Source organism: Drosophila elegans, unplaced genomic scaffold (genome assembly GCF_018152505.1).
Source record: "Drosophila elegans isolate 14027-0461.03 unplaced genomic scaffold, ASM1815250v1 contig_468, whole genome shotgun sequence".
In the NCBI taxonomy this organism is placed as follows: domain Eukaryota; kingdom Metazoa; phylum Arthropoda; class Insecta; order Diptera; family Drosophilidae; genus Drosophila; species Drosophila elegans.
The window spans coordinates 2,224,132-2,251,773 of NW_024545855.1; the positions used below are offsets into that span (position 1 = coordinate 2,224,132).

Below are 27,642 nucleotides of genomic sequence, written 5' to 3' on the forward strand. Positions count from 1 at the left end.
GATAAGTCGCCCAAGAAGCCAGGCTGAAAAGCTCGGAGAGCGGCAAACTCGACTTGGCTCTAACCAAAAGACTCGGCCACATTCACAGAACGCAGCCAAGTGCCAAGGCAAAAACACGAAAGGCGAAAAGCAAAAAAGCCCAAGTACAGCGGACAGGCCACTCGATTTGCAGAATAAACAGCAAACACAGCTGCCAACAAACAATAATAAGCCAACAAACAGATCGCGCCCGAAAGTCGTTCTCGCGTGTTAACTTTACGCTCGCCAAGCCAAGATTCGCACATTTTGATGGCTTGTTTTGAGAGGAGAGGAGACGAGCTTAGTTCATGTCTTTTGGTCATTTTAATCTGCCTTGCCGCTGTTTTTCACTGTAGCCACAAATGGGGCCTACAAAGTGTGGCATACTATAAGGCATTTTTAACTTTTCTTGTTATCTAGCAGGCGATAATAAGGAATTCACTCTGTAGGTTGGAGGCATTGGTGAATGATTTGGCTCGGCATCACCCTTTTGTTTTTTTTTCAGGATGTTATCAATGTTTAAAGATTCCGACTTTAAATTTAACAAAAACCTGGCTGTCCTGAGGCTTTTTATGATCTCTGTGCTCTTTCCTTTTTTTGTGTTCTTTTTGGGAGTTTAAATCGAAACAAAACAATTTTTTGGTGAGCTCATAGATGTTATATTTTATAATATTGAAAAAAGCATTTTAAGCCCACACCCTACCGTGGTTTGGTTCCATGCTCAACTTTTGAATGGTCAATTGTCGGTGATGTTACCACTTTTGCCAGACGCTACAGGTTTTTCTGTGGAATAAAGGCCGGGCACACTTTCTGGGCGCTGTTTTTAAACTTTGTTTTTAATGTGCGCTGTTGATCTTATTATGGAGCTTTTGAGGCTAAAATACGCCACGCATCACCTTTTTTCTTATTATTTTCTCATTTAAAATGACATTCTCAAAAAGTGCAGTTCCAAAATAAAATAAAAAACAATTGTTTTTAATAAAAACACAAAACTTTACAGTTATGAACGATGAAAACGACACAAGTGCAACTTTAAGCCACACTTGATTGATGGATAGTTTCAAGTCCACCAATAAAACTGAAAATAAACCAAGGCTTACTAGCCTCTCACTTTTCCTAATGCAAACTAGATTAACCACTTGTTTTACTAATTATGAAATTTTTATTTTATATCCCATATTAATTTACAATAATATTTACAATTTAAGCGGTACAAATGCGATATTTTTTTTAGGTAAACCACAACATATTTGCTAACAATCGGGAATGGCGGGTCGCTAGCTACGCAGATTGATTTGATTAGACTACAAATAGCTGGTTATGCAGAGGCATATCACAAAAGAAAAAGGTATATTCTGTACAGGCGGGCGGGTCTAGGATGCAAATCTCTAGCAGATTACAATTATTATTGATTGTTCGATCTGAAGGCGAAAACAGATCAATTAAAACATCCAATTGTCGAATTTCCCACGACGCGTTTGCTTGCTGTTTTAAAAAAGAGATTGTATCAAAAGGGTTAGTATATTATCCGAGATTAGATATGTGAATTCTCTATCGTTATCTATCTATATCAGTCCTTTGGAGAAAAATTAGGGAAACAGAATCACATCGAAATAAGAAAATAAAAAGCATTCAGAAAACATTGAAGTATTTATTTGCATTATTTATTGCTTAAGTTTTAGGCATCATCAACTCCATCGAACTTTGTATATTTTTCTCTCTCTCGTTTAGTATAGTTTATAGTACAGTTTACTCATAACTTTAATACATCTTTAAAAAATAATCATAACTCGTATAAACAAAACAAATCGCAATCGAAAGCAGCTAAAAGAAATCACACAGTGTCGCTATCTCTTTAGCTTTTCGGAATGTACGAGTGTATAAAAAATACTTATAGAAATTATCAGATATACAGGGGGGGATACAAAGTAATTAGCGAAAAATAAAACTGTTTTGGCATGCAAAAACGGTTGCTCGCTAGCAAGTTGGATAGATCATTCTGGTATGTAAGTACAGAACACAGAGTACAGATATTTGGGATTGTCTTGGGTTCGGTCTACTCTACTACGTTCTACGTTTTTTTTTTAGGCCTGGGAATTGTAGAGTTCAGCACACGCTAAAAATCAAGAACTCATAAGCTAGCTAAAAGACGACTTTAACTACGCTCAAACTTGCGTCACGCACTGCGCGTATTTGTCCAGTTCGCTCCGTAAAATCTTGACGCGTTCGGCTTCGGATTTCAGGGCAGTTATCAGCTCCTCGATGGTTCGCTGTTGGTTTAGCACTAGTCCTTCCAGCTTATCCACCCTCTGCTCCAGCTGGTTGACACGTGAGGAACTGACATCCTGGTGGTTATTCAGCTGATTGCTTGGCTGCTTCTCCTCCTGGGACTGCGAACTGCTGGCATTGGAGCTCTTGACCAGAGGTGAAACACTTCGTTGTTTGCGAATGGCCAGACTATTTGGCCTTGTGGCTCTCGTCTCCTCATCGCTGCTGGCTGCTGCTGTTGTGGCCTTGGCAGCCGTCAGGCTGCGGGACATGATGGCATCGTTGGTGGTGGTGCTGGTGCTGGTGTTGCTGGTGGTCACCGCCGAACTGCTGGTTGAGCTCTCCACAAACATGGAGGATGTCACCGCGGAAGATTGCACTTTCGTTGTGGTACTGCTACTACTGCTACTGCTACTGATCGCCTGCTCGGCGGCAAAGAGTTTGGAGGTCCTCTCGGCCACCGAAGCTCCTCGGGGCTCCACACTGGGCGAGGGCTTTTTCCGGGTGACCTGCGAGGCCTTTAGCTCCTCCATCCATGGCGCCTTCTTCTTCTCCCACTCGCGTGGCTTTGGCTTGGCCAACTGTGGTTCCTCGCCCGTTGAATTATCGTCGGAGGAGGCTGTGGCCGCCGTGCCCTTTCCGCCAGCTCCACCGTCTTCGCTCAGCTCGCTTGCACTTCCCGCTCCTCCAGATCCTGCGCCCATGCCGCTGCCATTTACGTATACGGAATTGTTATTGCTTTCACCCAGCACGTTTATAGCCGCCGATGGAGGACGTCGCTTGGGCGCCTTGACCCTTCCTTGCCGCATATCCGTGAGAATCGATGCCCGCTCGACGCGATCGAAGTCCGTATCCTCCACAGCGATGGTGGCTGCCCTCCGGATCACCAGGTTGCCAGCTGCCCCGGATTCTGGCAGTTGATTTGCACCGCTGAGCATCTTACTGGCCGCAAGTCCATCCGCCAGGTCATGGGAAACGGCAGTGGTGAGCTTGCCTTCCGCGTTCTTTTTCTTGCCACCCAGAAGGTTACCTGCGATTAAAAAGTACAATATTAGCATGGTTTCTTAGACATTCAGGGGCCAGTGCTGCATCGCTTTTGAATCAAGTAGTTAAAATACTTTCTCGTACAATACTCGGTTATATTTCGTTATCTACCTCCTAGCGCTATCTTTGTTTTTTTACAAAGGGAAATCCTTTTTTCCAGCTTGAACCCAACTTTGTGAATGATTAGTTTGGGGGCAATGGCTGCATCGCATTTCAATCGATAAGATAGGTGTTGAACCTATGAAGTCATTATCATGAATGTTTTCTGATTAAAAGAATTTTTTATGGTATTTATATCTTGGTTTCTTTATGAAGGATATCCTTTTTTAAATTACCAAGCATTTGTTAATTTGATTTATGGCTGTATGAGTAATGTTTTCTGTTTTCACTTTAAATGTTGATGAAATGAATATGTTTGATTGTACGATTACGGTTTAATAAAAATTAATAAAAGCGTTGTTAACACTCACTTGGTATGAATTTTTACGACTTCAATGCAAACATTAATGAATAAAATATAAATAATCATTTTTCTTCGAGTCTTCAGCGATGCATGGTTTGGCTCTACTGTACAGTACTCACCAGTCACGGGCACTCCACCTGTGGGTGTTTTCTTCAGCGGCACACTCGGCTTCTTGCTGAGCACCGGCGGCGGCGACTTGACCTTCTCGTCCAGGCTCTCCATGGATTTGCTAACCGACGAGGAGGTCAATCCTGTGGAAATTGTGGTGGCTGAGGAGCTGGTGGCGGCACTGGAGGTGCTGCTCCTCTGCTGATTGATGGCCACAGTTGCTCCGACGCCCGGCGGCTTGGTCAGATCCAGGTTCTTGTTCTCCAGAGATTTCCTCTGGGCAGCCACATTGCCGCTGGGCAAACCCGTTTCACTCAGGATATCGTTGAGGGAGTCACGGGACCCAAAGCTCTCCTTGCGACCCGCTGACGAGGAAACTGTGGTGGTGCTGCTGGAGCTGTTGCTGCTGCTTCCGGTCTTCTTGATGTACACCTTCGAGGTGGTCGATCCGATCTGCTCCTTCTGCTGCTGCGTGGTCACCGAAGTGGTGCTGGAGTTGCTCGAGTTCGTTGTGGTCATGTGGCTGGTGGTGCTGGCAGTGTTGCTGATCTTTCTCTGCGGCTGAGCAGTGGCTGATGGCTCGTTGATTGGGGCAACTGGAAAATCGGTAAGCATAGGTCTGAGATTAGATAAGGTGGACACAATGAGAACCTGTAAAGGGACATGCAAACATTCGATTGTATTTACCAACAGTAGAGATCGGTTAAGAAGCACTGGAGTCATGATAATAAATCGCAAAAGCGCTGTATTAAGTCAGAAAATAATGTAAGTGGGTTCTTTAAAGCAGCATGCTTTATATTATAAAATACATTTATTTTGCTTTTCAATGTTTTTGGAAGAACTAATATATTATCTTTATTTTTTATTTTTATTTTTATTTAGTAACGGCAAAAAATATTTTTAAAACTTGGATAAATTTATTTTAATTTTAAGCTTTTATTTATTTAAGTAATTGTTTAATATAAGCTCTAACAAATTCTTTTTTGGTAAGGTCACCATTTTTCGAATTTTATTGTATCTTTAAACCGATATCCACTGCAATTAAACAATTCGCGTTCAAGATATGGCAGTCAATGACTAACCATTCCGGTCAGAACAGCTGAGCACAGAAACAACTTGAAACTGGTTTCGTGCCGACAACTTGCTGCCAAATGTCAATAAAACTAATGTGGAAACGCTCAGGGAAATACTTGTACAATAGCAAAAACAAACGAAAACCAAACCAAAAACGCTAAGGTTGAAAAGCTGAATCTATGGCGTAGGAGCAACGATGGACGGCAAGCTGCAAACGACAACTGACGGGCATAAATAAACGCCAATAAATGGCTGTGATGACAAAAGCAAAGTCAAACCAAACCAAACCAAAGCAAAACTAAAAGCCAACGAAAACTATTGAGTAACAACTTAAAATGTGTAAAGGTCAGACCAAAGAAATGGCAATAGCCAACAGGAAACAGCAATCTAAAGATCAGGCAACGAACTGGAAATGCCCTTTATAATGTGTGCTCTGATGATATCAAATGCTATAATATTAATTTTTACGAATATTAAAATAATACTGGAGTCAAAGTAAGTTTAATATATAATTCCCAGCGATTATATTTAACTGATTTATTTGAATTTTAATGCTTAATGTAAAATTGTTAACAAGTAATTTTAGTTTAAAAAAAATCAATAGCATGTTTATAATCAATTTAAATACATTGTGATTTAACATCAACGTAGAATAATAGCAAACTAGTAAAATAGGTAACTCATGCCAAATAATATTTTGTCATACTCATTTTAAACATTTTATAAATTCACAATTCTTTAGCCATAATCAAAATTACCTAAGTTATGCATTTCATGAGCGGTAAGTTAAAGCAAATACTCAATAAAGATTCACTGAAGCAATCTCTAATTATAATCTGACTTGTTCTGGTGATGTCATATCTCATATATCAGCCACTCAATTTTTATTAGCGTTTATTTCAAAATTTAAGCTCAAGTATGGCCAAATTTAGACACACCCCATCAATCTTTTGATTCCCACGGACAAGCCGATGTACCCAGACAAAAACCGAAGTTTAGGATTGGAAGCCAGGCAAAGAATTGGCTTTGTCATGGTCGAATTTCTAATAATGCTGGTCGAAAAGAAAAGCACTCTGCCCAACGACTTTCACTGCTTTTAATGACAAAACAGCGCAGAAAATATGGCAAGCAAAATAAAGCGAAACTTGCAATAAAAATGAAGAGCAGCGCGAATTTGATATTTTTTAGCATTGAGTAATTGAGCGTTGGGTGATTGTCATTATTATGATGATGGCTGTTGTGGTTTTATTTTTTGTGTTTTTGGATTTGTTGCCAACGGCAAGTCACACACACAACATACGCATTAACATGCACACTTTAACACTGGAAAACGAAAGACTTAAGCAACGAACGCGACTTAATGATTACTTTGAATCCGAGACACGCAGCAAATTATAATCATTAATTTACACCTGACTGACACATAAACCATAATTAGAAAAGCGCGCGCCCAAACCGTTTTTCCCCGTCTTAAATCGATCTCAAGAAAACTACTTAGCCATGTGGCAGAAAAAATATGACGAATGCAATTGCAGACAAACTGGGTAAAAATAAGCAATAAAGAAAGCCGCAAGAACGGTAACTGTAGCACACGCATCACAGAAAGCCAAGGAAAATTACTTCTTCTTTTTTCCGCCGCGCCGACAAAAATATTTCAATAACGTAAATGGTCAAGAAATCAAAGCGTACTGACTTGGCTAAAAGGTAAACAAAAACGCTGGCAAAGGTACGAAACAAAAATGTTGAGAGCCGAATGATTATTATTTTTTTTGGTTCAGCTCTAGGCTCTCTGGCAACTTTGTTGATAAACTTAAACAAAAGGGGCTTGGCCCCTTAAAAGGGGGGGAATCCCAGATAAACCCCGCTAATGAAGATGATCATGATGATCACCTGCGATGATCAAAGAGAACGCCAGGTAAGAGAGAGAAAAATAAAGAGTTACCAACCGCAAAAGAGCCACGTAAAACAAAAAAACAAAAAACGTAGCACACAAAACCAGTTACAGGCAACTGTTGTTTATTTTAATGATGTTGCTGCCGCTCAAGTGTCGAAGGTGGTTGAAAAAATACTGCGACGTTGACAAAACCAAAAGCCAAAGCAAAAACTAAATGCCAAGCATAAATTTTGCAAAACTCAAAACCAGCACTGGAATTCCACTGGCAACCGCAAAGTATGCTGCGATATAATTTGCGTTAATTAAGTATAATATTTCAACTTTTCCCAAACAACAAATTGCCAGACGTTCGAACGATGTGGGGAAAACTATTTTACGCCCAAACAAAGCGAGAAAAGCGCACAAACAAAAAAAACAAGTTTTTCGGTCACCCATGCAAATGACAAAACAAACATGCACCGCAAATTGAAAAGAAAAACCGATCGTAAATAAAGCACTTTGATTTGGTTGCGGTCTGCCTCCAGCCTCGACAAAGTCGCCCTGCCACTCCTGCCACGCCCACCCCCTCAATGCATCCTCCTCTTTTATACGCCTCTGGTATTGTGAGAGCCAAAGAAAACCAAATAAAAAAAGCAATGCAGTGGAAGATTAGAGAAGTAGACAAAAAAAAACAAAGATTATATCATACAAAATAATGGTTACCCTATTCCATAATTTATTATTTAAACATTTTTTTTATTATATGTTAAAATAATGGATGACAGCATGTAAGCATTTTATTAAAACATGAATCAAAATAAAATATGATGAATGATTATTTATAACGATTTTATCAAAGTATTTCTTAGGAAAAACATTATTAAAAGTTTTCATAAAAGTGAATAGATATGACATTCGTTATTGTTTTTTAATGGCATAAATATTTTTGAAACAGAGGTAGTTTCTTTAAAATCTGTAAAAATTCCAATACAAACCACTCATCAATATACCCTAAAGTACCCAGCTAAGCAAAACATAAATCATAGAAATTATGAGCAAAGAAAGAGAATCAGCAACAGGAAGAGGGTCGTTCGGAGTCGAGCAATTTTCCATTTCATATCAAAAACGCCTTAGGGACGCACCAAACCAAGCCGCCACAGAAATGAAAATGAAAAGTGGACGAAAAACAAAATCGAAATAAAGGAAAACAAGAAAAGTCAAGAGCCGAGAGGAAATTGAGGAGGGAGGAAAACTGGGAGGTGCACTTAGGCTGCTGCTGCTGCCTTGCCTACTGGAAAAACTCGTTTACATACAAATCGTGGTGATAAAGCTGGCCATACGCGCGCCCAAGAACTCGAAAGAGCCACCGCGCTGCGTCCGTCGAGGAATACGGACTGCGGACCCTTCTATTACTCCGGGTGCAACTCCGGACCCGGACCCGGATCCGGCTCCCATTCCGCTTCTAGCGCGGGCACGTGGGCGCGGCGGCGGTGGAGCCGCTACATTTCACACCAGTTTATTTCAGTTTTTGTGTATTTTGCAGTGTTTTGTGTGTGTTTCGTGTAGTTTATTGGTTTCATTATTAGACACCAAAAATCGTAGAAAATCGTTGTAAAAAGAGAAGTTCAAGTAGAAGAAAATGGGAGAAGAGAAAAGTGTTGAGGAAAAATTACAGAGAGAGATACTAACTAACATGAAGTCATAATATACAAAATATGTGAGTGGATACGAAAAAAAAAAACACAAGAGAAAGAGGTACAGATAGAAAGATAGCAAAAAGTAATCAAAATTTCCCATAAAAAAGTCTTAAAACGAAAAGCGAGTCATAAAAACTGGGAAATTGGACTTGAAGACATGGTTTAACCGAAAGATATTGGAATGGTTCAATTGAAAAGTGCGTGGTGCGTGAGCTGCGTGTTATGGATGTGATGTAGCTGAAGTGCGAGCGATTAATTGGGAAAACTAGCCATATAATTGATAAGTCTATGTGTATCTAACACTTTATCCCATTTGCTACTGTCTTTAAGCGCTATGGAACTAGATATTTATACTCGCTATATGTGAAAAGCCAGCTTACACGATATTACACAAGTCAGTCAAAGACTTTTGTGTGAATTTAAGCCAATAAAAATAAATTAAAGCCAGTTTCTAGAATAGATTGATATAAAAATTTTATAGCTGATTATAAAGAAATCTGTTTACCAAAAATAATTACCATTTATTCCTATTTATTCACAATTCAAAAGCTTGTTTACCAAAATTAAGCACCACTGTTTTCCTTTACTAATATGCAATACTAACATTTTCGGCATACAAAGTTTCACTAATTATTTACAATTCAAAAGCTTGTCGAAAGTTTTTAAAATCAACCATTATTCAGGCAATTTGCGTCGCGCCCACAAAAAAAGCTTCGTACACAAATCCCTGGTTAAATATACATCCATTACGCATCAGTGATAAAAGTTATCTGATTCATATTCGCTGGCGGCAATTAAGTCATCTACAAATTTTGCACAGCCGATGAAAACCAACGATCCAAAAGATATGCAGCGAGTGAGGAAAACGGGGAGGGAGTGGCTTTGTGTCTTTTCTTTTAATTAATTCAATTACCAATCAAACAAACGTTTATTGCCTTTGATCCCCGGCCATGGATGATGGCTACGTCACGACAGCAATTTCGAAGTCTAACGACTTGAGGCTTACACAGCCGATGCGTTTGGAAAATTGCCTCCAATTAAGAGGAGGAAAAATGCATTGATGAAAGGTGGAGGCTTTTGATGACAACAAACTTGACAGACCGAAATCAAAATGCGATATGTGATTTGTGAGAGAAAACCGGCGGAAAATCCCGGGTGAAAACTCACCTTCCGAGGGTGCCAGCATCTTGACGAAATTGTCGGGAAAAACGCCCACTTTGCCACGGATTTCTCCTTTCCACCATCCTTTGTCGGGCAATTCGGTGGTGATCACTGTGATTATGTCGTCTACTTTGAGTTCCAGTTCATCGTCGTTTTGCGGGGCGTATGGGAACTCCACCCGGCAGAATTCCCTCTGTGGCTTCGGGGGTAACATGGGCACTATCTGTGGTCCTGCTGCTGCCGGTCCTCCCGATCCCGATCCCGATCCCGGTACAGATCCCACCACCGATCCTGGTTCCGGTGGAATGGCTCTGCCCTTAGTTGTTTGTTTTATTGTGGAGGCGGTGCCAGTGGTTCCTCCTCCTACTCCACCTCCAGTTGTTGTGGATGTGGCGCTAGCCGTCACATTTGCCGCCTTGGACGTCAGCGACGATGTGGTCACCGTGGCGCCAATTGTCGGCGGCCGCTTGGAGGCCAAAATGGGCGACGGCTCGATATGTTGCACAAAGTTCGATGGGAAGACGCCGACTTTGCTGCGCAGACGACCGCGCCACCAGCCTTCCTCGACCTAAATGAAAAAGTAGAGTGAAACAGCATTGAGTGAAATGAACAGACTGAACCGATTGTACTGCACAGAGAGAAATATAAAAAAGTTCTTAAGATAGCCAAAATGGCCAAAAATTAAACGTAAGATAATGTTAAATAAGAAAATGTATGTAAATTGAAATTTCAATAAAGAAATAATAATGTGTTGTAATTAATTGATTTCGATGAATTAAAAATATACTCTTTTTTTTACACAATTTATGACTTCCTGTTTTTAATTTTTTTCAATAATAAAACATTGTTAAACATTAAAATTTGATTTTTAAAAAATCAACGAACAAATATAACAAACATTTTAATCATTTTTAATGGTTTGTCAACAATTATTTTATTTAATTTTTGTTTTCTGGGTAATATAGTTAAAGGCTTAGAAAATATTATGCAATCAAATTTTTAAACTCATATTTAAAAACAACCTATCTCGGTCTTCGTTTTTTTTTCTCCCAGTGCAAAACGAATTTCAATTTCTATTGGCCCAGTAGGTTAAATGGGGGTAGAAACCACCCATCACACCCCCTGTGACCCTGGTACGCACCTCCCCTAGGAATTCAATGACATCACCCACGGCCAGCGTCAGTTCGTCGTCGTTGACTTGTGTGTAACTATAGATGACTTTGCAGCGGCGATTCGATGTCGCGGATTTTTCCCTGGTTTTTGGGTAAGGCGATTTTTAATGTAATTTTCAATATTGCGTCATTCAAATGGACGAACCTCAGCTGCACAGCAATTCCTTCGTCAATGTGGTCCCCACTTCCGGTGGTTCCGTTGCCATTACTGCTGATGCCGGAGTCCAGCACCCGGACGAAATTATCCGGAAACATTCCCGTGGCTCCGGAGGACTTTAAAGTGCCCTGCCACCAGCCGCCGGGCATCTGCTTGATCCGATGGATAATGGCACCTTTCTGGAGATCCAGCTCGTCCGGCTCCTTGGCCGCATATTCGTATTCAACTATTGCACAGACTGAAATTATAAATTTGGGCTTAATTATTATCTTTGTTTATATGTCTTTAGTCTAAAACTATAAAGGTGTCACCTATTTATTTACAAATTACTAAGCCCATAATTCTCTTAATATCGAGAAATTCTTGAAAGATAACAGTACTCAAGCAAAAATGAGTCGCAGTGCGAGTTACCCAATTATGGGCATACAAACATGTCATGTTTGTGCAAATATTTACAATTGTATCGGGTTGCGCAACATTTAACCTACTCTAACATCCATCCATATTAACCCCCTCTTCTGAAACGTGACATTCGGCTTTTTCTTTTCCCGTTTTTGGCTTGGCGATGCCGCTCAAAAAGTAAAAGTTACATGACACTCCATGTACCGAACGGGAATAACAATTTCTGTCGTGGGCGATGACGAATCACGGATCGTGATTCCACATCCATCCATCAATCAAACAATCTGTTGTACATATGGGTCACTGAGTACTTGGGACTCTGGCAAAGCTGATTTTTCCCGGACCATAACTTAGATCTTAGCTTTGAATGGAGTCATCCAGTGCCACCCCATAATTATCAAAATAAGCAGTTCATGAGTAATCTTCTGAACAGTGGAAGCACCCAACAATTATGGTGGAAGCTCGACTTTGTTTGGCAGAAGTGTGATATCGATTGTGGAGAAAAATTTTTTTGTTCGGCTTACTATAGATTTTAAAATTCTTGCACTTCTAACGTAATAATTAATTTCAGTATTTGATATCTGTAAGCCTCGTAAAAAGTATTATTCCTTACTGATTAAATTTCAATAAGATTAATCGCTTAACATCTCAATGAAATCCTCAATCATAATTGAAAATAAAGCATTCACTTCTTCTCTAAAGCGTTTTCATGCAATAATATTAAGTTTGAGCATGAACTTTCAATTTCCATTAAAATAATCTTTAGAGACTTCCCATAAACACATTTAATCATCAACATCAGCATCCCAAACAGAATCCAATTTGTCACGACGCATACAGAAAATAATGAGACCATGACTGACTGACATTTTATTAAAAATCAGCATTATAAACTATTTTTACCCCGAGTCGCAAAAGGCGATAGCTTGACGCTCAAAGCTAAAATTTAAATAGCCGCAAATGTTGAACTTATTTGGCTTTGGAGGTTGCTGCCCCCGCACGATTGACTCAGTTTTTATTCATTTCTTGTTTTTTTGAGTGTTTGGAAGCCGTGTCAAATTTGTGATGGCTTGTGTGAGTGATAGATATACCCTTACGAAAAATTATTAAACAAGGGTTAATCAAGAACATTGTTTACTAAATAAGAGAGTACAAAAGTCTTGTTAGAAAACATAGCTTAAACACCTTAGAAACGCTTATTGGATTAGGCAAATAAATGAAATAAAAACGAAGAGAGCCACAAATAAACAAACAGCATAATAATAAATTCTTAGGCTACGTGATGTCGTTTAATTTTATCTAGGCACTTTATATATAGGTCAGCTTATAGAGGGGAATTCTCTGTCTAATATCAACTCAGAACTTAGTAGATAATGTGTGAGGGTAAATTTAAAATTGTCATTGCTTAGCCAACATTTAATGGGTGTAAAAGCCATTGAAGTTGATCGCTTGATGGCATTAAAGCGTCTCGAAGTGCTTTCCATTTTCCGCTCGTTTCAAATCATTTCTTAACATTTCTTTTAATGACAGGGGTTTTGAGCGGTTTTAAAGGCGATAGGATGGGGCCACCAACATTGAAGTGGCTCCCAATCGAAGCCAAAGCTGATTCATCAAGAGCGAATCAAAATAATTTCACTTTGGTCGCCAGAGCACCAGTTAAAGTCGTTTCAGTTGTTTCAGTTCCAGTTCCCAAAGATCCGGCGATGAAGTGGCAAAAGTGCTGCAGCAAAAACTAAACCAACGCAACGCAACGCAATAACAAATGGATAGACAGACAGACGGAACCATCAAAGTCTTTAAAGAAAAGCTTGGAAAAAGGAATCTGGCGATGGTACGTGCCTTCTGATGCAATATCAGTGATTTGAATACTAAGTTGTTAAGAGATTAATTTTATTAGTAGTGATATTTATTAGCTTCGGCAATTTGGAAATATTTTGGCATGGCAATAAGTGCTTTTTATCGTTGTTTAGAAATTAAAAAAATTAATTGTTGAACTTACATTTTGAAAGTATGATTTTTTTTGTTTCCAAGAACATTAAAAAATGAAAGCCTTAATGTTATATATATTATTAGAAATATCTCGTGTCACGCTTACATCGCCAACGAGTGCCAATTTGTATCTAGGTCAACGGCTGCCGACTGGCCCGTTCGTATCTTTGTATCTGAGTATCTGAATGGTCGAGTATCTGAGCGTCTCAGCCACACTGTTTAACCTACGCGACTGCAAAAGGCAAACAAAGCGACAGCCAAATGAACCTTTAATGCGGTTTTTGTTTTTCAAACTTTTTCATCTTCCTCCTTGGCGATTTGTTGCCGCTTTCCTCTTTGTTTTTCACTCATATATGTATGCTGGGTACGCTTGAATAACAATAATAACCGACCGCAAAGCGCGCTGAATGAGTGAAGAATGGAGGAGAGTGTTGAAAGAGGGCCTAGAATGGGCGGTATGCAGCAGTGAAATGAAACGCGCCTGAAAAAGCTACACAGAGAAAAGTATTTAAAGTTATCACGATGTTATTTGTTATAGAATATTTTTTTAGGAACATGACATTATGTATATTCATCTTATGCTATTACAAATAGTTTAGTGAAACTTTTGAAAAAATATTAATTTTTGTTAATGAAAATATATTATTTTAATAGGAATAAACTAAACTGGTAAATTACAGATTATTTTTGTTTTCAATTAACTTTAATTCCATTTTTTAAAATAGATAGCTCCATTTTTTAACTTAATTCAAGTGTACAAAAATGGGGAAAACAGGCGCCAAGTGGTGGAAAGCGAGGAAACGCGCAGCCGAGTCGTGTGAAAAGCCTGATGAAAGAGCCGAGAGCCGAATGGGAAAACCAAATGTGTAAATGTGTCAAAAGCGGGTAAAATCGCATTGCAGTCACAACCGCCAACTACTGCCGCCAGAGGGCGTGTTGGTCGTCATGGACTTGTGGGTGTTGGGGTGATATTTGCTTTGTAACATTGTCGTATCTCCGATCACCGCGATATCGGATTTTGTTGTGAAGTCAGCTTCCCCCAATGTCAAACAGCACATCATGTCCGCCATAAAGATATGCAAATCGGTTACCGGATAGTTAAAAATATGGCGCGAAAACGGGTTAAGGTGTGAGGGGATTTTGGAACAGGGATAAAAGCGATTCTGTAATACTCTGTAACAAAAATAAAAATCCATTTACTTTGTATCTTTAAAAATTTAATTTAAAATTGTACTATTTCCTTGAACCAAAGAAAATTTAAAAATTCTAGTCTCACTTGTACTTATATATAAGTTTTTAGGAAAAATTTATAATTTAAAACATAATAACTATATTTTCATATCAAAGTAACCTTTCCCTTTTAAAAATAAGATTTGAATAACACCCAATTAAATACTTTACATATTACACAAACCTCTTTCCCTATCTGATATACATAACCCCTAAATTGTTCATCATAATAAAAAATAAAACAATTCTCAGCTGCCTCCCCAACTTTGTGACTTCTCCCTTTCCCCTCACCTTTATTCTCCCCTATATAAAAAGTTCAACTGATGCATCCCAAAGATTACCGAAACGGGTAAGCTCTATAACATAAATAAAATATAACCTGCAACCGGTTATGGTTAACAGCTGCATTTCTTGGTGGCCAAGGGTGCGGCCAAAGTTTCAAAGTTCCGTTCAAAACAAACACCTAGCGTAGGTGTGAGTTAAGTGTGTGTGAAGATTCCCTCCCCCTGACCTCTCCCCTGACGACATCCCCTTCCACTTTTTTGTTGAGGTGAGCAAACAAGAACATGCTAATTGGTTTAACTATCGGTTTTGGACTGCCTTTGAATTTCGGTTTTGCTCGGTTTGCCTTCTTTTTGTTTTTGTTTTTACGCTTTGCATTGCTTTTCGTTGGGTCTATACAGAGAGAACAAATACTTTTACTTTCTAAACTGTTTATACATATTTTTAATGGCGTTACCGCTCATCAGGAATCTGCAAAACATTTCTTAACGTTATAAAATTAATAGATTAAGCTTTTGTATAAGAATATAATGAGAATTATAAAAAATATACAATATCTATGTGCGTGTATATAAGAAATACGTAATAATAAACCATAAACCATAGAAATGTATAAATAAAATTCGCTGTAATCTTTTTTTTCAGATTTTGTATTAAAAGTGTACTTAAACTAATCATTTACATGTACAGTTACCATGTAAAATAGGTGAATGATAATACCAATAATTTTGCTCCGTGTAGTGTTTCGAAAGGTGCGATGTTGGCGGTGGGGGAGATGCCATGAACCGTAAACGGTAAATTGCCTTTGCGTGAGTTCGACTTTTAAATATGCAAGTCCCCGAAGTGGAGAAGAGGGGGTGAAGCCAAGAAAGGGGTTATCCACATGCATAAGTGAGTGCTGCGTCGGTTCAGTTCAGTGCAGCTTTATAGTAAGTTAAGGGAGCTGACCTGTCTGACTGCCTGTTTCCTTCGGGGCGGGCTTGAAACTGGAAACTGGCATGACCCGGTTAAAACTTTTAGTTGTTTAATTTGGGCCAACAAAGTGGGCTTAATTGACATAAGGCAGGCACAGATATTGATTTTAAAATGTTTATAAGGGTAAAATCACCATTATTATAAGGCTTATGATAAAAGCTCCATTTGATGAAAAAATTAATAACAAAGGTTTACGCTTTTTAGGTTCAGTAAACAATTCAAATTTAAATAGCTAAAAAGATTTAAGGGTTATCAAAAATTGTATTGAAAAATGGGAATATTTATTTATGTGTGTATGTGTGCTGTGTCCCAGTTGTGGATAATACCACTTTATTGACAATTTTTTTTATAAATCTTTATTTTAATTTAAAAATGTATTCAGAACTAATCAGTTAGCTAAACTTCAAACACCAGGTTGGTGTTGCGTTAAGGGTTATACAATTAAAGACAATTTTGTTATCAATCTGTACAGCTCTGTAAACAAAATTCTTTAAGTCTTTGTTTAAAAATAGTGCATGACTGAACATAAAAAACACCTCGTTAAGCAGCGGCTGCCAATTTGTAAAGGTCTTAGGCCTTTTGTCTACCCTCCTTATAATTGTTTTGTATGCATGCCAGCCCTTAGCTTCAAAATCAATTCCAGAGCACACCAGAAAATGGCATACATTCCGCACCACATGAGTCCCAGATCAATTTTTCTCGTCTCTCCGTATTACACTTTGTCGCTCTCAAACAAACACACACATCCTTGACGAACCCAGCCCACCCAGGTGACCTTGACTTATGAGCTTTCGCTGGCCCCAGAAATAAAGGCAATTGCTCAAGTTCAAGGTCGCACTTTGCGTGACAAAAACAGAAACGCTAAACTAATTCGTATGTCGCCTAGTGAGCTGCATTTCAATTGGTTTTAATTTTGGGAATCACAGAAAAAAAAAACGTTGAGATAGGCAAGAACAAGCCAGTAATAAAGAGACCCACATGCACTAAACTGTCCATAAATTGACATTTTATGAATCACGCATAAACTCAAGTGAAAAGCAAGGGGGCCGAACCCTTATCGGTGAAGTGAAAAACTGCAGACCGATAAACAGAGAGTGGCATTAACATTCGGGTTCGATAAAGTCATGGCCGTAGGTGTTGTCATTGACACGCGTGACCATTTGAAATTACTGGAAAAAAAATTCAAGCTTTAGTTTAAAATAATAATGCTGTGAGGGTTGGTTTTCAAGTTGTTGGATAATAGACAACTAAAATTAAAATATTTTAAAATTGGACAATTAGCTATATAATTAAAATTTCTCCCAGTGTGTCTCCTCTTATCACATTACCTTCATTCGGACACTCTGTTTATTTTGGGATCTGCTTTTAAGTAGAATAGAAGGAGTTGTACCTAGATTACTAATTCTTAAACTTATTAAAAGAAACAACATTTTCAAAAGGCATAAAAAACTTGCCTTCAGAATCGACTTAAAATTTGTTTTCAAGTGTTAAACACTGTTATACGAAATCACTTCACCCTTGACCATCACTTCAATGCATTTCCATGTCAATTGAAAATGCGGCAGTGCAAGCTAGCGCAAACGAAGCATGGAAAAGCTGACCAAGAGCAAGTTTCAATTGAAAACTTCAAAGTTTTCCCCCTCTGCCCATGTGATTTGTGTGGCAATATGTTGAAGCGATTGCTGTTTAATTCCAAAGAGTTTACGATGGAAAGTGTTATGAGCAGAGTCAACCATTCATCAGCAATTGAAGCTGATGAGTTGTGCATTAGCCAAATGAAATGGTTGGGAGTTAGGTGGAAATTATGCAGCTTAAGGTCAAAAGAGTCCAGCTGATTAAAGCGGCTATATCAAGGAGACAAATATGCAAATGGAAAAACCTTTTTTATTTCTAACTTCAATAAGTAGTTCTTTTTATCAACTATATTTGTAGACAGGGTAATGAACAGTACGACAATCAAATGTCTTTCCTAAGTACATAGTTGGTCTTGACATAAAATATTAGCAATGTGTGATAAAAGATTTGATTACTTTATCAACTATTTCAAGGAATTCTCACATAATAAAACAATATACAAATAAATGAATATATTTCAATCAATCAAACTCATTGATTGTTCATGAGTACAATTTAAAAGTATAAGTACATATATGCTAGAAGAAAAAACAATAAAAACTCTAGAATTCTTAGGAATCCACTGCACTTTATTTCCGTCAAACCACCCTAATCCGCGATCCACTCGAAATGCTATTAGCAGCCAGGCCTTGGAGTTCATTGAGGGCTTATCAGTTCATTGATATGGAAGGCTGTACGGCTCGCCGCATATTCCCTCTCCAAACATAAAGATAAACGAAAAAAGACCCAAGGAAATTTAAGTTGATTTTTGGGCGAAGAACAAACATTGAACAAACTTGGCACACATTTTCTTAAAAACAAATTTCAATTCAGGGACGGAAGCATATATGGCAGAGTGAGCGAGAGAACTCATATCTCTAATACTCTATTTATTTCCCTACCCTTTTTTGATAAGCGCGGGCAGTAGAAGTCTGAGGAATAGCGATAAGATAGGCAGGCAGGCGAAAAACGCCAGCTAAAATTCAGTTTTGCAATACAAATTTTCGTCTGAGTCACCACAACTTTTGAATGCACTCGACCAGCAAAAAATAAAAACAAAAATAAGCTGCGAAAAGTAAATTATTTGCATATCAATAAAGCAGTTCTGTCCGCTTCGCCAGCGACGAAATGCAAATGAAAAAATAATTGAAAACGAAATATAATGTTTTTTGCCATTTTTTTATATTGTTCACTTACACTCTTGCCAGGGCATATCCGGCAATTATTTTCTTAGAATTTAATATCTCCAAAGGGAAGTGCTTTTTCTACTGACATTTTATTATTCAAAAAATCCACTTAAATTCTTGGATCACTTAAATTATCAGGCAACGAAGAAAAACAAAACCAACAGAATAAAGACAAAATAATTTTTAATAATAACAAATCATTACGGATAATAGTATTATTGAAATAATGAAAATAACACAAAAGATCAAGCTTGACTTTTGACTTTTAGTTTGATAATATTATAAGGCCAATTTTGATACTGTATCATCTTATCAATGAATCACTCCTTTTATAGATAGAGTATTCCCCCATCGCCGAATTCATGCCCTTAATTCGTTGAGCGTTGTGACCAATTCAGCGAACTCAAAATGACTCATAGAGCGATCCATCAGGTCTCACAATTTCAGCGAATATGAAGAAATTGTAGGCAGAGAAAGAGTTCTATAAGAAGTGGCTAATGGTAATGGGCTTGGTTCCCGAGTTCTTCATTAACCCATTGGCAACCCACGCAGAAGTCAATTCCAGACTGAAAATCCAGGCGTGGCAAGAGCAATTTATTAAATTGTCAGGAGAGCTTTGGTATAAGGAGTGCTGGAACACCAATAATACGATGTAGATAAGATAAACGCCAAGGGGATAATTGTGGCAAATAAGAAATCTGATAAAATGTTTTCATTTGGCGGTTCATTTGTGTTGACCATTGATTGCCATTGTTGCCTGTTTTGTGTTGGCGTTACATAAACGCAACCGAATCACTTAAACAAGCGGAAGAAAGCAGCTTTGTTTGGGATGCAAATGTTGCCCGGAATACGAGTAAATGTATATATAGAGAGCTGCCTGGCCTTTCCCATTGTCTGTCCCTGGAAATTGTTCATCAAAAGAAATCATCAGTAAAAGCTGCTGCGGGTGCGGTGCATATTTTTTGAGGCGGGGGATAATGGGGAGGGTCTTTCAATCAGCTTCCATTATCAGCCGGCAACATCGGGGAAAAAACGAAACACAAAGACGAGAGCAGCTCAATCTTGGGTCTCCGTCCCCACAAAGAAGCCATAACAACAAGGTTGAAACGCACATTAAGATTTATTAATATTGTCCGCCAACAGTGCCTCTCTTCAGTAGTTCCTATCGATCCCGGATTATCTCTCCACGAAACACTGAACAGTAGCCAAAGGTTCAGAAAAGGGTCGGCTTTTGAACTTTCTGTAGAAAAATTCTAAAATAAAATCGAAAACAAAATCTGAACTTGGAAAAACATGAAAAACACGAAAAAAAGAAAGTAAACTTTACTTTGCTTGTTGATTTATGTTTAGTTTGTCTGCCACATATTTCAGGGTTAAAAAAACAAACTCGCAATTAGCAAGTGGCTTCAAATCGAAATTGTTGATACATGGTATTAAATAATCAGAATTTAAAGTTGTTTTTGCTAATCATAAAAATAGGGTCTCAGTTTGAAATATAAAGTCTAATATTTAAAGTTTTAGCATATGATGTATTTAAAAAATTACACAAACACAGCTTTCATTGAATGAGGTTAACAAAAGTTAATTAAAATGTTGAAAACCGTAATAGTTTGAGCGGATCTCGCCTTGATTCAAAGCTTTTTTTAACTGCCCAGCGAGAGAGAAAATGTCCACTGATTTGCATTTGTTCTCCAGTTTTCATTGTGATTTTGAAAAGTTTTTAGGGAGTTAAGTGCGACGAGGGAGGCGGGTTAACGTTAAGCCACGGGGCAGGGAGTGTTATATTGATGGCAACATGAAATCATCAAAACGCCAAAATTCTCATTTAAAAGACCTTTTCTTTGGCAAGCCTCTAAAACCGGTTTCCTTATTTTCTTTGTTTTAACCTTTACTATATTTGTTTGTTAACCAACTTTTGGTTTATTGCTGTAAAAACGTGCTCGTAAAAAGTGTGAAAAACATCGAGACTTAACTAAACCGTTAGCCAGGCAAGGGATTTGATTTAAGTCAAAAAGAAAACAAAAGAAAAGCAGAGTGTCCTTGGGTAAAAAGACACACCCACCCCGGAAAAAAAAAACAACAATAACAAGAAGAATTTTTCGGGCGCACAAAATGCGAAAGTGGTGAGCAAAAGGCAGACGGCGAAAATAGACCCACCCCGAAAAACTAGGAAAATACAACAACCATAAACGACAAAGGAATAGGAGTTCGCGAAGTCGAAGTTTGAAATACCCTTGACAGAAATTTGACTTCAAAATTCAAAACTTAAAGATCAAAGAAGTAAAGCTTATTTACTACAGTTTTCATATGGGAACTAAGGGTTACAGACTTACATCTTTTAGATGACTGATATTGATAAAGTTGTTTAACTCTTAAAATCATTGTTATGATAGATTTTGCCCAAATTATCAAAGATATGTAATAAAACTTTAATTAAAATTACATATTTTTTTAAATTATTTAGGTTATCTATTGAACACTATAGTCCGATTCAAGCGATTCTTAATCCTAATATTCTAGCTAACGATTAGTGTAATTCTAGTAGCCTTTAACTATTTTTTCATGTCACCGAAAATCGTATTACCCTCTTCAAAGGTAGGGTATGAAAACTGCAGGAGTAAAACTTACTGCTGTTGTCCATGTTGGCTGCTTACTTGGTGCCCACCGTTTTCAGCAGGTTCAATGCACGGCTGTATTTTGTGTTATCTTTTTTTTTGTTACTTAAATACGAGTTTATGAATCACGCGCGCTAACCGCGAAAAAACGGAAGGTAGGAATTACCTAGAATTTATATACAAGTATTTCTTCGACGTGTTTTTTTTTTATTTTGACCCTGTTCGCAGTTAAATTTTAACAAAGAGCGAGAGGGAGATGTGGTGAGACTAAGGGAGGGGGCAGAGCGCATTTAATTTCGCGTCACGTAGAAAACGCCGCACCGAAATTTTTTATTTGTTGCAGCTCTTTCTCTTCTTTTGTTGCACTTTTTACTTCTTATCTTCCTTCGCTTCCTTTTGGGTTTCTTATTTCTTATTTGTTGGCATTGGCACGCACTGCATTTGGTTTTTCTTTTCCACACCCACACCCATTCGAATGCACTTTTATTTACTTTGCTTTGCTATTGATTCTCGCCACTTTGCAACAGATTTTATTTAACGCCGCAACACTTTTCCCATTTCAGATTATTTGCTTGATTTTTGTTTTGGCCAATAAATTGGTAGCAAATAGTTGAACGGAGCGAGCGAAAAACGCGAATGACGACAACCGTTAAAAAATAAATAAATTTAGCCACACGGCGACGGAAAACGAAAGAAGCCCACGAAACATGGAGAGCTAAAAACGAAACTTCGCTCAATCTCTCTCTTTTTCTGTTAGTGCATCGTTTTCCTAACATTTCTCTGTTAATTCGACATTTTCCTAACATTTCTCTGTTAATTTGACTTTTTCCTAACATTTCTCTGTAAGTGCGACGTTTCCCTAACATTTCTTGTTTTTGGGAAAATATTACTACTAATACCAGCAGTACAGGCGCAAGCCATGGTTCGAAGATCTGGTAGTAGAATCTTTAATTCACTTTTACAATGTAAAAAATATTAGTTATTTTGTCAAAAATTTGGGATTGATATTTAAAAAATTGTACATTTAAAATAACTATTTTTGATTTAAAATACCAATAAAAAAAATAAAAAGTAATTTAATATAGTATCTAAAGGAACACTATTCAATATAAATTTAAATAAGCAGATTTCACTATTAAACAATTGGCATGGGTGCAAATTTACCATTTTAAATAGCATTTATTAGCATTGCCTTTGTTCAACAAAATTTTAATTCAGTTCTTGATTACATCAATGGTATAGGGCTTTAATAAATATTAACCGAGAATCTCCGATTGCGAAATAGACATAGTGATTTAGTTGTAGGCTACCAGCAGACCCTTTGCAACCTCCTGGACTTTTTCTTTTCCAGCCAACTCTTCGGCGATTTTAAGAGCAAACTCGTATGCGGTTCCAGGACCCCGACTGGTGATGAGATTTCCATCTTTCACAACGTTCTTGTCATCCACGTAGCTAAAATATAGAGTAAATGGATAAAGTACAGAACCATTTCAATAAGATTTCTATGATAAATACCTGTACTTATCAACCAGCTGCGGTTTCATCGAGGGATACGAAGTGAGGGACTTTCCGGAAGCGATTCCATGTTTGGCCAAAACGGTGGGGGCGGCACAAATGGCGGCGATGAGCCCTCCGCTGGACTCCTGGCTCTTCAAGATTTCCCCAACCACCGAGGACTCGCCCATGGCATTGGAGCCACCCAATCCTCCAGGCAGAATCACCACGTCGAATTTATCCGCAGACACTTTGGCCAGCGAGGTATCGGGAATGATTTGAACATCCCGAGAGCATTTTACCGGCTCCGCATCGTTTAATCCGGCCACGGTGACCTTGATCTATCAGGATAAGAATAAGAATGCATAGCAAGTTTAGTATGATTTAACAGGTAAAGTACAAAACTTACCCCTGCACGTCTCAGAACATCGGCGGCTATGATGAACTCCATTTCCTCGGCCCCGGGAGCCAAAATAACCAGTGCGCTCTTCGACATATTAAGGAATTTACAAAAATGCCGTGAAATTGCAGGAAAACCAACGAAAACCATACAGTTGCGATAATAAATCGATAGTCTTATTTATAAACGCAAGTGTGAGCAACACGCCATCGGGGTTTTTTAAAATGCGGATCGGTAAAACGGTACTAGTTTTTTGGATCGAAATAAGGTACAAGGTATTTGAGAAATTAAGTACCTAGGTAAGGTATAAGGTATCAAAAAATGGTGTCTAGGTACGTACCAAGGTACAAGTATCTAGGTACACCCAAAACTGGATCTAAATAAATATCATGTAATATAATAATTTGTTATGTAACAAAAGGCTCTTAGTCAACTTAAGGACCATTTATTTCCCCCCAGCTCTTTATCGATTTCTAAGCTGTTAAATTTAAATAGTTTGAATTGCGATTTTACAATTCAATGTGATAGGTTTTTTCAAAAAGGTTCACGGATAACTTCAAGGTACCTTTAAAAGGCCTCAAATTGTTTCGAGAACGAAGACATATAATACAGCCTTGATTTTATTACGTTGTCGCTCATCATTTTCCATTCCAGAAAACCACCAGTTTCTAAGTCCATAAATTTTTGTTATTCGTCATAAAATTTCAAAATGTATTAATCACAAGCTGTTACATCTTTGTTTTGTATAAAAATAAATAAAGCATTTCGGATGCCACGTTTATTTGGGCGCCCGTGAGCTTGGCCACAAAATCGCAGGCGGCAATTTCCGCATAGCTGGCACCGCCCACAACAAAAACAAAGAGATTCCTCAGGCGTAATGGAAAGACATCCTGATCGGTGGTTCCATTTACCTTAAGTTGGTTAGCATATGCCTTGGGCGTGATTTTTCCACCGTCCATATGCAGATGCAGGCCCCTAATCATGGCCAGCTGCGAGGATAACTCCTCGGCATTATTGGTTTTTAATAGAATCGAACAGGGTTGTGCCACCAAAGGAATGTAGGTGCCATTAAAGACATAACTCGGACAGGATAGCATGCCAACAGCACCATTGTGACCATCTCCGCAGGATGTAAGAAGCTTTTGCCGATTGGCATTGGCCTGAAATTCGGTTTGCTGGAACTTTGGAAGCGGTAGTTGGGAAAGCAACTTGGTTGCTGGCACCTTCTTCTCTTTCTTCTTTTTCTAATCGGCAACAAGTGGTGGTAGCAGTGCCGCCTGCGATAACTGCTGGAAAACACCCAAGTTCTGGTGGTCAAACAGATTGCAATAGTTTCTCGCAAAGATCTGCAGCTCCTCGGGAGCCACACCGGCACAATGGTGCAAAAGGCACATCAATCGTAGGGTATCAGTAGTCATCAGCTCATCAATCTCGGCCAGCAATTGTTTCCTTGAAACATTGTTTAAGATGTCCTCTTGGAGGGTTTGTAATCTTCTAAAATTAACCATCATCTGGATCACTATCTCGCTGGTATTCAGGTGCCTTAGGACTTTGGTCTGAAACTCCATGAGTTTGTGCAACTTCCTGGCCACATAGTCGTGCATCTCCTCCAATTGCATGTCATTTAGTTTCTGTAGCTCCAAACCCAAGGCTTTGACTTGCGCATGAATCTCGTCCTCGGTGAAGGGTTTACTGGTTGGATTTGGGCCAACTTTGGGTTTCTTTCCCTGCAACAACTCCACCCGCTGGCTGCTGATCTTGTTCTTGAGATTATCCACCACAATCTCGCCGGAACGCTGGTCGAAGACTCTCCAGTTTGAAAATAGGAATAGCAACAGGGCACACAAATTATGTGATACATTTTCAAGGATATGTCCGGCATTTCCTCCAAGGCCACGGATTCAAGTTGCTTGAAATGTAGCCAAAACACTGCGGATCATATAGATGTGAACCTGATCTGAAGATCGCGGTATATCCATTGAATGCCCTTTAGTCTGGGAAATAGCATATAATTGGTTAACATCCTTTAATTACAATTAAAACCTTACTTTAACCAGGAGGCAGTGAAAACATATTCCAGTGGCTTTATCACCGGTTATGGAGCCCAGAATAGAGCAAAGCTGGCGGTGATTAACAAATGGTTAGTATTTTTGCACTCATGACTCCTGTTTTTACCTTTTCCTGGGCCACCAGTTGAAATCCCTTTAACTTTTTGTCCATCTTCGCCGAACAACAGAAATCAGCTGATTAAGCAGGGCTACAAAATATATCGCATTTATCGTTCTTTTATTCAACCAATTTTTTTTTTTAATTCAAAATACGATAAAAGTAAACAAATTAATGTTTACCAGCGAAATCTTTGAAATAAAAATAATTTTAAATTACCATCGACTCATAGCCAATTTCCCCGCATAATTTTTAAAATAATAGTACATGTTTTTTGATACAGTTAATTAATTTAAGGAGACATTATTAGTCAAAAAATAAACAAGACAAAATTATATTTCTTAAAATATGAAACTTCTTTCTCTCCGGCTATCGCTGAGCCCGCCACATTTTAAATGAAACCTCTTCTTCTTTCGCTCCAGCGAAACAGCTGATGCTGTTTCCGTCAAACAGTTGGAAAAGTGCCCGGTTATGGATATTATAGTTAAAGTCGAATTTCAAAAATCACAACAGCTTTTGATGACAGTTTTTCGTAAAGTGTCTTTTCAAAACATGCCAGAAATATCTTTTTGAGTTTTAAATAAAATAAAATATAAAATCTCACTAATTTAATAATTATATTGTACTCTTATATGTTTATATTTTTACCAAAATTGTTTTAGAAATATATATTTTGAGAAGCAAGTGTCTTTTTAGTATGGTTTGAGAAGAAATATGATTTGATGTACACGTACATTCTTATCCACTGTGCGTAGGACGTGAGCAAGTTAACAGTGCGATATTCGATATTCGAATGTTCCCTAGAGATGGAATAACCCAGAAGCTGCCCTGCGAAACATCGTTATTAACGAAATTTCTCCACCTCTACTGTAATAATTTTAACTTTCTGTTAGGAAAACGATGAGGCAGCGCTGCGGCAGAGAAAAAGAAGCAGAAGGCTCTGCTCTCTGCTCTCTGAGTTTCCTACTCTATGTTTTCACCGTTTTCTCGTTTTCGCCGTTTCGACGTTCGGACGTGCCAGCTCCGGCTCCGTGTTTGCTGATTTTACGGATTTTTCGAGTAATTTTTGTCGTCGCTGGTAAATTGGCTATATGGACAAACCAAAATAAAACAAGCCGAAAAATAAGTGCAGCTCCTCTATATTTAAATATATATATTTTTTCAAGACAGACGGTTGTCTTGGGTGTTTGAGCGCGCCTTCTCCGTTGTTCTTATCGTGATTGTCGACAAAATCATATGTTTTCGCCGCGAGTCGAGGAAAATTAGCAAGGAGGGGACTAAAAACAAAACAGCAGCTGAACGGGCACAGTTCTACAGTGGCAAAATCGAATTAAGAAGCGAATTAAATAAATTAAAATATGGTTGCCATTCGAAATCTGTGGAATTAATATTGTGAAAAAACCAGAAAACAAAATAGTTATCGCTCTCTGTCTCTGCTCTCCGTGTGTTTATGTCTCAGCTGTGCCTGTGTGTGTGCGAATGTGTGTGTGACGTGCGTGCGTGCAAGTGTTTGTGATTTTATGTTGTTGTTTTGCCTGCTTTCGCTTGAAATTTAACAACAACAACAACGCCAGCAGAAACAGCCAACGAAAATAATTGAAATTTTCAATTTAATCTAAAGTTGCAGGCCTATTTCCAGTTATCAGGTGAGCTTGCGATTAAAATTGTTTATAAATAAGTGGAATTCGCGAATGTGGGTGAAATTCGTGCGAAAACAATTGCAAAAATATCTTAAATAGTTGATCTAATGACAAAAATAACCGAGCGGTCTTTGTTGTTGATTATTTTTTGTTATTGCAGCTTGTTGCATGTTCTTTACTTCTCTTTTGTGCCTCAGATTCGTCTCTTTTTACCGCTCTCTCACTCTTTGTTGCGTTTTTACATTTTTGCCTTTGTAAGTCATTATCTCCGGGCAAAGTGCTGTTGTTTTCGCATTTTCTGTTTTTGTTTAAATGCTCAACATTATTTTCTTATAGAGTGTCTTCTTCGCGTTTTCTTTGCGGTGTGTTTGTTTGTGATACCGGTTTTAGCAGCTATCTCGCTCTGGCGCGTTGCAAGGTAGTCGTGCATATAGTTTACTTTTAGATTTTCTATTCTTTAGCGCTCCTGTGCCTTTTAATCGCCTCTTCTTCTTTGCTCTAATCTTCCTAATGTTTTTTTTGCCCCTCCCAATTATGATTTATTTGTTGTTTTTATCTCTCTCGTTGTAAAAGTTAATTTTTGTTGGCTTCCTATAGTTTATTGAGATTTTGC

General features: G+C 38.3%; 3 protein-coding genes and 1 pseudogene across 5 annotated transcripts in view; 1 reads left to right on the forward strand and 3 right to left on the reverse strand.

The window, feature by feature from the left end:
• Positions 1 to 1,649: 1,649 nt before the first annotated feature.
• LOC108143939 (uncharacterized protein DDB_G0271670) lies at positions 1,650 to 22,029 on the reverse strand. Of its 2 annotated transcripts, XM_017268530.2 has the most exons (6): positions 21,343 to 22,029; positions 11,024 to 11,273; positions 10,848 to 10,959; positions 9,713 to 10,274; positions 3,913 to 4,497; positions 1,650 to 3,316 (listed from the first exon to the last, which is right to left on the reverse strand). In XM_017268530.2, exons 1-6 carry the CDS (start codon positions 21,353 to 21,355, stop codon positions 2,184 to 2,186), a joined length of 2,655 nt encoding a protein of 884 aa, XP_017124019.1. In that variant the 5' UTR covers positions 21,356 to 22,029; the 3' UTR covers positions 1,650 to 2,183. The 2 variants fall into 2 exon arrangements, with proteins under 2 accessions (XP_017124019.1, XP_017124020.2); XM_017268531.2 differs by lacking the exons at positions 9,713 to 10,274; positions 10,848 to 10,959; positions 11,024 to 11,273; positions 21,343 to 22,029 and adding an exon at positions 6,596 to 6,668.
• A 459-nt stretch (positions 22,030 to 22,488) lies between these two features.
• Positions 22,489 to 23,396, reverse strand: LOC108143774 (protein dj-1beta). Its single transcript, XM_017268302.2, has 3 exons — positions 23,233 to 23,396; positions 22,845 to 23,164; positions 22,489 to 22,781 (listed from the first exon to the last, which is right to left on the reverse strand). The coding sequence occupies exons 1-3, from the start codon at positions 23,371 to 23,373 to the stop codon at positions 22,625 to 22,627; spliced, it is 618 nt and encodes a 205-aa protein (XP_017123791.1). The 5' UTR covers positions 23,374 to 23,396; the 3' UTR covers positions 22,489 to 22,624.
• A 530-nt stretch (positions 23,397 to 23,926) lies between these two features.
• Positions 23,927 to 25,443, reverse strand: LOC108143770 (annotated as a pseudogene).
• A 924-nt stretch (positions 25,444 to 26,367) lies between these two features.
• Positions 26,368 to 27,642, forward strand: part of LOC108143819 (furin-like protease 1) — a 142,516-nt gene continuing 141,241 nt past the window's right edge. Inside the window, exon 1 of one of the 2 annotated variants that reach the window (XM_017268357.2) lies at positions 26,368 to 27,035. The gene's annotated coding sequence lies outside the window, so the exon portion shown is untranslated. The remainder of the gene's footprint in view (positions 27,036 to 27,642) is intronic. The other variant, XM_041709012.1, reaches the window with a different exon arrangement.

Excerpts from the sequence above, each read along its gene's own strand:
- LOC108143939 (XM_017268530.2), bottom strand. Across the intron at positions 10,960-11,023 it reads GGAATTGCTGTGCAGCTGAG|GGAAAAATCCGCGACATCGA; the intron begins GTTCGTCCATTT and ends CCCAAAAACCAG. Across the intron at positions 3,317-3,912 it reads AGGTGGAGTGCCCGTGACTG|GTAACCTTCTGGGTGGCAAG; the intron begins GTGAGTACTGTA and ends TTTTAATCGCAG.
- LOC108143774 (XM_017268302.2), bottom strand. The coding sequence starts at position 23,373 with ATGGTTTTCGTTGGTTTTCCTGCAATTTCACGGCATTTTTGTAAATTC. Across the intron at positions 23,165-23,232 it reads ATGTTCTGAGACGTGCAGGG|ATCAAGGTCACCGTGGCCGG; the intron begins GTAAGTTTTGTA and ends TTATCCTGATAG. Across the intron at positions 22,782-22,844 it reads CAGCTGGTTGATAAGTACAG|CTACGTGGATGACAAGAACG; the intron begins GTATTTATCATA and ends TCTATATTTTAG.